The 12,305-nt window shown below is 40.2% G+C and overlaps 2 protein-coding genes across 2 annotated transcripts; both read left to right on the forward strand.

The window, feature by feature from the left end:
• On the forward strand, positions 1,886-5,843 carry LOC109711305 (putative disease resistance protein RGA4). Its single transcript, XM_020234280.1, has one exon. It carries the CDS (start codon positions 1,896-1,898, stop codon positions 5,718-5,720), a length of 3,825 nt encoding a protein of 1,274 aa, XP_020089869.1. The 5' UTR covers positions 1,886-1,895; the 3' UTR covers positions 5,721-5,843.
• LOC109712159 (aspartyl protease family protein At5g10770-like) lies at positions 8,248-10,780 on the forward strand. Its single transcript, XM_020235582.1, has 2 exons — positions 8,248-8,278; positions 9,524-10,780. Exons 1-2 carry the CDS (start codon positions 8,248-8,250, stop codon positions 10,750-10,752), a joined length of 1,260 nt encoding a protein of 419 aa, XP_020091171.1. The 3' UTR covers positions 10,753-10,780.

Below are 12,305 nucleotides of genomic sequence, written 5' to 3' on the forward strand. Positions count from 1 at the left end.
TTAACCATGAACTTAATTCTATCTCTGAAATAACAAGTTTTTACTTAACACCAAACGGTTGAGAAATCAAAATATAAACTGATTCTTAGAACATCAGGACAAAGACCGAAAAACTCTAGCACCAAATTTTTTTTAAAGAATTAAATGAAACAAAAAAAAATTACAACTAGCCGACGCCGTGGAGTTAGGACAAACTAATAACTCACTGTTTTTTTTTTTTTTTTGGAAAAGGAAATATCTCACTGTAACTAAAAGTAAAATTCAAAAAAACTTGCCTTTAGAAATATGAAAACCTCAAGTATAAAGATGAAATAGACAAATTAGAACTACACGATTGACTGCCACCGATACAATTTACCGAAAAGGAATCCATAAAAGTATGCCGGGTTGTCTTCTAAAACTGCACTAGCAACCTCAAAAAATAAAAGGTTTATGTGCTGCTTTATGCATACAAGTGAAAATTATATAGAAAAATACTACATATGTATCTCTTAGAGGGTCGTATACAAGATTTTAAGTGCTCATCGGCACGGACTGTATCCACCGTGCCGTACCGTGCCAACAAGATACCGGCACAATACAGACCTTGTACAGATAGCACAGCTCAAAACTCTCTATTCTTTAAATTAATAAGTAATTTTTTCAATAAAATTTAAAAGATGTGATAAAAAGACATAATAAAATATTTTGTTGCTAAAAAAAATAAATATTTTATACTATTATGTGTTGACATACAAGAATTGTTATGATCGGTACGCATCGACACAACTCGATATGTACCGTATTGTACCGTATCGATAAATTTTCGGCACGATCCCGTGTCACGGTACTGAAATCCTTGGTCGTATACATCTTACACCAAAAAGTTCAAAGATTTATAAACATTTTTTATATTTAAGTAAAATAAAAAATAAAAAATAAAAAAAGGCGAGAGTTAATAAAAACCGTGAGAGGCCGATAGGTGTAAACATTACACCTGTAAATATATAAAATATAGTGCAAGGACAACATTTGCTCTTTTATATATATATGCGAATTTGCAAGAAATATATGGTGCAAATCAATCTATTTACGGTTTCAATCACATCAACAGTCCGAAGAGAAAGCATTTGGGTTTTAGCAGTTTCTGGGCATCGTGCCCATAGAAAATAATTTGGGGACACTCCGGATGACCGCCGCGTGGGACTCGAACGCCCCGGATGGCCGCCGCGTGGCATCGGACGACGCGAGGCCCATCGCCCCACTGCTCGGCCTTTTGGGAGAGTAGTGGGGTTTTTTTGGTGCACCCGGTGCACCGTTTTTTATTTAAAAATTTTATTTTTTATTTTTTATTATAATTTAATATAAGAGATATATTTTATGATATTTAAAAAATATATGTAGAAAAATTTTAACCCCTCTAAATTTTTTTACAAATATTTTTAAAATATCATAATATATATATAAATATGTTATATTAAATTATAAATAAATAAAAAATAAAAAATAAATTTTTAAAAAAAACCCAGTGCACCGTGTGCACCCAAAAAAAATCCAGCTGGCATCGGTACCACACGGCGCGCTATCCGGGGGTCCCCAAATTGCTTTTTATGGACACAGTGTCCATTAAATTTTGGTCCTTTTAGCGGAGACTTAAAAATTGACCTTATTTTCGTTCATTTCTTAATAAAAGTGAACAGAAGAGGCCGCTGACTTCCTGGTGAGCTAACCTTTAGCCCCAAAAGTTAGCTCTGAAGCTCCTTCCCTTTCTCTGCGTGTTGAAGGAATTCGGTAGAAAGTATCCTCCTTCAACTATGGTTTGGGCTTTCATAGCTGAATCAGTGGCATCTGCCATCATAGAGAACCTAACTAGCACTGCCTACTCCTATCTGAGTGAAAACCTGGCGCCAAAGACTATGAAGGCTGCGCTGGAACGAATAAACCAAGCCCTTCCACAAATCCACGGAATCTTAAGCATTGTTGAAAGGGGGCAGATCTGCGAACAAAACAAAGCACTTAATGCATGGCTCTGGCAACTAAGAGATGCCGTCGAAGAGGCAGAGGATGTTCTCGATGAGTTGAAGTACTACGAGCTGGAGAAGAAAGCAAATGCTCATGATGACAAGGTGAGCGGCTCTGTCTTTGAACCTAAGAGAAAACTCTTTACTTTCCATAATCATTCCTTTAGTGATGACACTTTAAAGAGGTTAAGGGAGGCTGTAAAGGGGTTGGATAAGGTTGCTGCCAATGTCGGCCCTTTCCTTCAACTTGTTACTGGGTTGTATGGTAATGGTGTTAAGCTTCAACAGCTGGATGAAATCAAGAATGCTCGCGAAACTAGCTCATTTGTAATAGAAAACTGTGTGCTTGGCCGAGAAAAAGAGAAGAAAATGATCGTTGAATGGTTGACGAGACCAGTAGGTGATAAGCCTGAGCCCTCTGCAGCTGCCAATGTCTCTGCTTTGGCAATAGTTGGCATAGGAGGGTTGGGGAAGACCACTCTAGCTCAACTAATCTACCATGATGAAAGTGTACAAAAGTACTTTGATGCACTTATGTGGGTATGCGTTTCTGATTGCATCAATGCCGCAATGCTAACAAGAAAGATTCTAGAAGCATCTAAGATTGGGGAGAACTTTGGCGACAAGAGTCCAATGCTAACAAGAAAGGTTCTAGAAGCATCTAAGATTGGGAAGAACTTTGGCGACAGTCTAAATACTCTTCAAGAGGTTCTTAAAGAGAATTTGGCGAAAAAGAAGTTTCTGCTCATATTAGATGACGTTTGGAATGATGATAAAGAAAATGAATGGGAGAAAGTGGTGGCTCCCTTGAAATGTGGACAAAGAGGAAGCAAGATCTTGTTGACAACTCGAATGAACTCAGTGGCGGATATGATTGCAAAAGCGACGAAAGGAGAAAACGAAATTTTTAAACTCGATGGGTTAGAAGAAAATAGTAATTTGTTGCTTTTCAAGAAGCATGCATTTGCCGGAGTGAACCCTGATGATCATAAAAGCTTGCTGCTGATAGGCAAAAAGATAGCAAAGAAGCTAATGGGTTGTCCATTGGCAGCAAAGGTAATAGGGGGACTTCTGAACTCTTTTATGGATGTTGGGTACTGGATCAGAATCTTGAAGAAAGACATTGAAAATATAGAACAAGATGAGGACGGCATCATGACACTTCTAAGATTGAGCTATCAACATCTACCCACCAACTTGCAAATTTGCTTTAGGTATTGCTGTATATTTCCTAAAGACTATCAGTTTAAAAAGGATGAGTTGATTTACATGTGGTTAGGTTCAGGGTTGATTCAAAACTCTAGACATGGAGAGAGGCCAGAGGATATTGCCGGGATGTATTTAGATCATCTAACAAGAAAATCATTCTTTGATCGCAAATCAAAAATAGGCGCTAGCGAATCTGACCAACATTACATTATGCATGATCTACTACATGCCCTAGCACGATCAGTTTCTTCAGGGGAATGTTTGAGAGTAGAAGGCGATAGTTCAAGAAATATCCCAGAAACAGTTCGCCATATATGCATTGAAACAAAAAATCGTCTTGCAATCAAAGAGGTCTCACATCTCAAGAACTTGCGCACCCTTGTTATAAATTTTAGGTACTGTGATCCTGAGCCAGATCGACAATTCGTACTTTCTGAAGTTCTGAAGGAGTTAAAAAGAGTACGCTTATTGAGCTTAACTACATCTATCATATTTAAGTTGCCTGAACTAGTTCGTGATTTAATACACCTACGATACCTATCTCTTCAGCACTGTTCAGGAGAAGACTTAATGGATTTAAATCCCCAATTGCCACATGCTAGAGAATATCTACAAAATTGGTTTCTTAATTCAGCTTACAGGCTTTATCATCTCCAAGTACTAAGATTTTCAGTACTTCCTACGATAACCTTTGAGAAAATAGACATGGATGGCATAAACAACCTGGTTAATTTGCGACAGCTACACATTTCTGGTCATATAATAACCAAGATACCTTGGATCGGCAAACTAACCTCCCTTCAATCACTAAATGCTTTTAATGTCCGGAATGAGAATGGATTCAAAATAAGTGAACTAAAGGACCTAAAACTTCTTCGTCAATTATATGTCAGGAATCTTGAGAATGTAAGGAACACCAAAGAGGCTATAGAGGCCAAGTTGAATGAAAAAGAGAATCTTGCATTGTTGTCCTTAGCATGGACTTCAGGTCACTCCACTGACCTACAGATGGATGAGCAACTATTTGATATCCTCCGACCACATATCAATCTCAAGAAACTGAAAGTTGATGGTTATGGTGGTACAAGATCTCCATATTGGATGGCAAATCTCTCTCTCTCCAATCTGAGATCGATTGAACTATTCAACTGTCACAGATGGCAACAGCTCCCACCTGTTAACCGGCTACCATTGCTCAACTATCTCCATCTGAATGGAATGCAGGCAATAAAACAAGTAGAATTTTCAATCAATGAGAGCGGTGTTGCTTGTGCCTTTCCTTCCCTGAAGGAGATAAGATTTGTGGACATGCTAGAGTGGGAAGAGTCGGTTGGAATTGAGAACAGGTACCTATTTCCTCAGCTTCAGACACTAGAGATTAGAAATTGCCCTAAGTTGAGGGGACTACCCACCCTGCCTATCAGTCTAAGAAGATTAGCAATCAATAATGTTGGGTTTGCAGCTCTTCCACAAATACGTCAGGACTGTAGCAATAGCAGCAGAAGGGCGTCATTGTTGGAACCTTCACTTTATTCTTTGACCATCAACAATTGCCAAAACCTTACTTCTCTAAATGAATGGCTTCTGCAACAACAGCAACATATAAAGGCTCTTGAGGAATTATCCATCCAAGGATGTAGAAAGCTAGTGCACCTGCCAGTGGAGATGTTTGCAGAACTACTTTACCTTAAAAAACTAACTATTAAAGAGTGTGAACAGCTGGAGACGCGGGAGCTCCAAGACAATAGCCTGCCCTCAAAACTCCAAGAACTCACTATTGGATCGTGTGGTGACCTCGACGGCTCATTGCTCAAGTCATTGCCAGGCCTAACCTCTCTCACTCAGTTGAAACTCTATGACTGTGCAAAGATATCATCCCTTGCCTCAGGAGAAGTGCTTGCAAATTTGACAGCATTGCGCTGTTTGGAAATTCTAAACTGCAAAAAGCTAGAATCATTGGATGCAATAAAAAGTCTCTCATCCCTCGTGTACTTGTCAATCTACGGATGTGACAAGATTGTTGAGCTCTCATTGCAGCAGGCACCATTGGCCATTGATACTGAACAAGGGGATGTGGATGATTCCTCTTTAAATCTTGATAAACTCGAAATTGATCGCCACACAATTCTACATATGGAGCCATTAAGAAACCTCAGCTCCACCAAAAGGTTGACTATCAATGGCGGTCCACTACTTGAGTCCTTACCTGAGGGATGGTTGCTGCAAAACCGCACCTCCCTCCAAGAAATTAAGGTGAAAAATGCCATCTGCCTTCAGTCCCTACCATCGAGCATCGCAAGCCTCTGCAACCTGCAAACTTTGTATGTATTCAATGCTCGTCTGATCCAGTCACTTCCAGACTTTCCTGCCACACTGAATACCCTGTGCATCTCAGACTGTCAACAAACGCTAAAGGACCGCTGCAGAACGGATATGGGCCTTGATTGGTGCAAGATCGCCAAAATTCCTAATAAGAAGATTACAGAGAAGTTACCTGCGGAGGGTATCTGATGATATGCCTCATCTCACCAGCATTATTTCGTTTCTTTTCTCCTAACTTCATTTATATCTAAATGATTTACATCTTGCTAAACTTTACTTCTATTATAAGGTAATTTACTTCTTGGTTGATTATGAGAAAGATGTCCAGATTATTTCCAACTTTGCCCTATTTTTACACATGGATTTAATATAATGTTGAGCACAAGTGATTTCATTTGTAAGGTATGCATGAACTAATTATTATCCATCTCATTTTCACTGGTGCAATTGAGTTCTTTTTAGCTTTACAAGTTTGTTTTCTGATACACTCAGATGTTCTCCGAGATGTTTTAGTATACAAGATTAAGAGAATGACACAGCAACAAAATAAAACATTTATGAATGAACTATTCTTTAGCAGTCAAACAGAAGGAACACATTCTCTTATATGATCAAGCAGCTCTTTTGTTTTGGAAGATAAAGCACACAACTCTCCCTTATATTAAAGTATCCACCTTCCCACTTGGGTGGAAGTGTCATAACAGGATTCGCTATCCTTCGCCATCCTTAAATATTTTGTTCTAATTTTCATTTTTCTAAGTTGAAGTATTTTCGATCTTTCAATTCCATGCGCTGAAGAAGACAGCCCTCCCTTTTCTAAGTAATGTTAGGTCAACTGGTTGCATGGACAGGTAAGGCCTCAGGAACTATAAGACTAGGGAAGGATGATTAAGCTGCTAACGTCGATGCCTTACAAAATTATAGTTTAATTAGCATAGAGATCTGAAGTTAATATGCCCCTTTTAATCCCTCTCTTTAGCAGCAATTTGTAATTTTTCATTCAAGTATTCTGATGATTCTCTTCAATTCACCTCTCATCATTTCAAGTAATGTATTATTGTTCAGTTAATTTCATATCTGAATTATTTTAAAATAATACATTATTGTTCAGTTGATTTTATATCTGAATTATGTTAATATGCATCAATCAGCCAGGCACACTAAGCAGCGAAGGGACTACAGAGAATCTACTATCAGAATGTAGTATCCAATATTCTCTAAACAAACACTTCTATTACTCTGAAGATTTGACAATTCATCTTCTGTGATGATCCAGTGAACACTGTTCTTGTCATTGTAGATTTCAGCTGGAGAACGAATTTGCGCTAGATGAAGGCCTTTCTTCCAAATTGTTTGACCTCTCTAAATTTCAAAGTTTGTTGATACATAGTAACTTTATTAGTCTGATGTCAGTTAGTGTCTATCTATCTATCTATATATATATATATTAATTTGATATCAGTTACTCATCTTACTAAATCTTCTGTAGTTTTCTCAAGGCTCAGGTTTAAAACATGCCCCTGTTCCTGAAGCCAATAGACCATGAAGTGATTCTGCAATTTACTATCTGCTATGACACCAGCTAAAGAAGCGTGATATTAAATTGTGCTTTATTCCGCTCTTTAATTGCAACTAAGTTGTGCTCTAGTACAGGGGGCGTCGGCTATCAGCATTATGTGATGAGACAAAGGTTTATGGATATATGATTGCTTTTTCGATAGAATGGCCTTTATCGTGGGTTGTATTTTGTGGACTGATGATTTCATGTGTGTTTCACTAGACACTCGCCCTGTATCTTACAGTGCAAGTTTGTTTTGCTCAGAGAGGCGCACTGAAGTCGCCAGTTCTGGAAAGTCGTGTGCTCTGGCGTTTGGTGTGTCCTGCAAACTCAACAAACTCAGGTTCCTGTTTGCCAAACATACCCTTTACTCCTTACCCTATTCTCCAACCCAGCCCGATTTTCAATTACTAGTGAACCACAGTAAAATACATCTAAAGAATTAACTGTGAAGTTCTATGTTAGGAACAAGTCGGTGATGATTTTAAGCAGCACACTCAAATAGCAAAGATTATCCCAGAAACAGCAATTGAGCAGCAAATTTTGTCTAATTTTTTATCTAACATCGAACTAATACAATAAGACTACCACCAATGTACAGCAGAGGAAAGATCAACCCAATATCAATTACTACTACGAATTCAGAAATTAAGATTGCATTGATCCAGAAAACGAGTACCTAAACCACCGCGAGTGGCGCATCGGAGCCTCCTTTGCCCCATCGCCGCTCCGACTCGCAGAGGAAAATCCGATCGCTCCTAGTTTCCCGATCGGATCCAAACAAGCACCCCCACTCATGATCAGCCCAAAAAAAAAAAAGGTCCATGAGCAAAGGGGAAGCAAAACTTAAACCCTAGTTCTAGTCCTATGAACAAGGAAGGAGGAGAGAGAACGTACGATACGAGTCCTTCGTGTTCCAGGAGGTGGGAGACGACGCTCGGAGCGCCCACTCTCGACCTCGATCTGCTTCCGACGTTCCTCAATCTTCCTCCGAGCATCATCTTCCTCGAACCATCTCTCTCCTCTTCTTCTTCTTTCCTTTGTTCTATATATATTTGTAGCTTCGTGGCGAAAACGAAAAGCGGGGGAATTTGAGCGGGAGAGGAAAAGATGAACGGGAAGAGATTCGGTCCTCCGTCACCGCCCGGGAACACGCAGATGGGCTTTGAGCGCGCCCAGTTGTTTATAGGTACTAATGGGCCGATTAGATCTGGCCCAAAAAGAGTCATCTTGGGCCCACTTTTCAATCTGTATCCGGGTTCGTCCAAGTCAGAGGAATCCGATAACTTTTGGACCGGGCCTTCGATTGAACATTACTAGTGTTACTAAACATCACAAAACTTCTATTCCTTTTACAAGGCCCAACTCGTGAACCTAACGCGCTTGAAATTTTCTCATTATAGTCATATTCAATTTTTATTCCTATTTTGAATGAGATGTGCGCATACCGTATCATCCCTTTTTTTTTTTTTTTTGACCCCGGAAAATAACACTATAATTTATCCATGGTAGGGTGTCAAATCAATAGGTTAACTTCATTGCTTCGTACTTAATTTTCTTGGGTAATAAAGAAGCCTCAGATGAAGCTGATTATAAGTGAATTTTTAGACTTTTCTCCTTGGCTAGTTGGCTGTGGCTGTTACAAAATTAGCCGGCCTCACAACCTGGTAAAAAGGGGTAATCATGTTATAGCTAAGTATTAGCTAAACATGTTTGGACCCTTCCTTAGTCACCTTGTTTGTACCTCCCTAGCAAATCAGAAACGAGGAGGATATTTCTCTCTCACCTTAGTTTCTTCTCCATGCATTCCCAAACCTACGTATTATCCTAGGCTACGAGGCCTATGTCATATCACACTCATCATAAGCTTTGTATATATGAAGGGTTCAATTTCCCCCTTGCATTTTGCAAATTAATCAGAACAGTGGCTAGCAATCTATCTTTCCATGGCTTCGGTTATGTCCCTGTTTTCACTCGTCTTCTTAACTCTCTTGCTTTCGTTTAACTCCGACCGCGTTTTCGGAACCCAAATACGAAGCCAAATACATGATGATATTCGCAGAATTCACGTACAAGACCACCGTCGACGAACGATCAGCGTCAAATCTTTACTGGCAAGCACTGATTGCTCTTTTGCATCTGCTTCTTCAGGTCTGATTAGCAGTTGTATTAATTTTTGTCGCGCTTAAAATTTCTTTAAAGTACAATTAACGAGTCAAAGTTTATACATAATTACACATTATTACACATTTCGGTTGAACCAAAAATTAAAATGTTTCTAAGAAGACTCATCAATTACTCTTTATCTAGAGAAAGCATTGCTCTTTTCTTCGGATAATCTGAAATATTGTTGGTTGATGTTTATAGAGCAAGTTCCACACATAGAAGTGTGCAATCCTTTTGAATGTCTATTTTGTTTTAAAAAAATCTGCAGCAGTTGACAGCAGCAAACTGTCCGTCGTCCACCGCCACGGCCCGTGCTCGCCTCTCGGCCAGCCCAAGCGCGCGAATCACCGCCGCAACCTCCGCGAAGACCATTTCCGCGTCCGGTCCATCCACCACCGCATCTCAACCAATCTAGCCGCCGCCGCCGCCGCCCCAACGCTCCCTTCTCACCTCGGCTTATCTCTCGGCACCGCCGACTATATCGTGACCGTCGGCATCGGCACTCCTAAAAGAGACCTCTCTCTAGTCTTTGACACCGGCAGCGACCTCACCTGGACCCAATGCGAGCCATGCACGACATCCTGCTACTCCCAGAAAGAACCTATGTTCGACCCCCAACAATCCTCTTCCTACTCCAACATCTCTTGCTCCACCGGCGAATGCTCGCTGGCCAGCTCCCAATCCGGGTGTCTAGATTCTACTTGCATCTACCTCGTCCAATACGGCGACGGCTCGTACTCCTCCGGATTCTTCGCGGAAGAGACCCTCACTCTAACACCGTCCGACGTGGTTACGACCTTCAAGTTCGGATGTGGGGAGTCGAACATCGGCTTGTTCGGCGGGGTCGCCGGCCTACTCGGGCTCGGTCGGGGCCAGGTTTCGCTGGTGTCGCAATCGGCCGACCAGTACGGCGGCGTTTTCTCCTACTGCCTCCCGCCGTTCGCCAGCTCGGCCGGATACTTAACCTTCGGAGCCAGCTCGGCTTCGCCCAACATGCAGTTCACTCCCCTGCAGTCGAATTCCGCCGCGCCGTCTTTCTACTTTGTCGAGATGGTCGGTATAAGCGTCGGCGGAAAAGTGCTGCCGATACAACCCGAAGTGTTTTCGACTGCGGCAACGATCGTCGACTCCGGAACGGTACTCACTCGGCTCCCGATGTCGGCCTACACCGCGCTCAGGGACGAATTCCGGAGCCATATGTCGGGCTATCCAACGGCGCCGCCGCTGTCGATATTGGACACGTGTTACGATTTGACCGGGCATGACAATGTGTCGGTGCCCGGGGTGGCCATGCAGTTCGGCGGCGGCGTGAATCTAAACGTCGACGCTTCCGGGATATTATACGTCGCCGATATCTCGCAGGCGTGCCTCGCATTTGTCGGGAACGTCAACGAGACTGACGTATCGATTGTTGGGAATATGCAGCAGAAGACGTACAGCGTCGTGTTCGACGCGCCGAACAACGTGATCGGATTCGGCGCCGGCGGTTGCAGTTGATGTAAAACAGTACTAAAAGTGTCAGTTGCTGGAAGTGGTGAAGCAATGTACCTTGTAATGATTACTGTTGTTTTTAGATTACTGCAAAACATTGCAGAGAAATAAGTGAGAGGAGTCGCTTTACATTGCAACTTGTTCTTGCTACACTTTTTAGCAATAAAGATACTTTGAGAAATTTTAAGGTAAAAATGCAGAGAAATTATCTAAACTATAAATTATTTTGAATCGATTTTTTGATTTTTTTTATTTTAATTTTACTATCTAAAATTTTAATTTGTTTGATTTGAGTCAGTTAACGACATTTTAACTTTAAAATTTAGATGTGCCGTTTATGTTTTCGGGTTTAATATTATACTTCATGCAATTTTTGCAACTATAAATTTATTGAAATTTTAAAAATCAAAGTGCTGTTAGCTGATTCAAATTAAATAAATTGAAATATTGAATAGTAAAATTTAAACTTTGAAATATTGGATATATTGATCAAAATGGTCCAAAGTGCAAATAAGTTATGTACAGTTTTACTAAATTTTTAAGAGATGGATACAACTGATGGACTAGACTATATGAAGGCTACATGTGAACTGTTAATGTCTCTCTACATGAAAGATGCAGCTAATTAACACTCTAAATCTGTAACTAATTTTAGAATGTGGAGCATCTTAATGGATTTGGACAAAAACATTAAAGTTTACAAAAATTTATCTACATATTAATAATACGAAGGACCTATTGTTCGAGACCCAAAGCATTTCTCTAATTCATGAAGGAGAATAGTTACTTGTATATCCAAGATTAGAGTATAATTCATGAATTTTTTTTTTTTTTAGAAATAGCTAACGAGCTATCTGCTTCATTCATTAGGGAAATAAATTAGGCTTACATAATGAAAGCAGCCACGGTCTCCTAAAAAAGGGGGGCGGGTAAAGGATGTTACGAAAACGGGATAAAACTACAAATAAAACCAACGTAAGAAAACCAGAAAAAAAAACGACCAAAGATTCAAGAAGAGAAGGGGGAGGAGGGGAAGCACACGACAAGAAACTATCACTACTACGACACTACGTCATCCAATCAGCCATCAACAATTTGATACGTTCCAGAGCTCGATCGGGTGGGGTTAGTTTGCTTCGCACAGAAGATTATGTTGTTTCTCTCAATCCAAACAACCCACCAGATAGCGGAAAGTAGAGTTAATGCTTGTGATCTCTTCTGGGTGTCTGCTAGGTTGGATGTTCTTGCCCGAAGTTCTCTAGCCTCCGCCGAGAGTTCTAGCAATAAGTCCGGTCCATCCACTCCGATGAGTAAGTATCGAATGAATACACAGGAGATCATGAGATGGTCGCAGCTTTTTGTGTCTGTGGTACGTGCTTCGTGTAGTTGGTCAAGAACTTGATAATTAATATTTGAGGTACGAAGTTCGAAAACTAATTATTTTACATTTCTATTTGAGCTTATTTAAGAAAAAATGAATAAAGTGGATAGCTAATTAACTGCATTTCTCTCAGAAAAATTAATATTGATAATATTAGGACATATCAAAACATTCAATA

The sequence above is a fragment of the Ananas comosus genome, linkage group 6 (assembly GCF_001540865.1).
Source record: "Ananas comosus cultivar F153 linkage group 6, ASM154086v1, whole genome shotgun sequence".
Lineage (NCBI taxonomy): Eukaryota > Viridiplantae > Streptophyta > Magnoliopsida > Poales > Bromeliaceae > Ananas > Ananas comosus.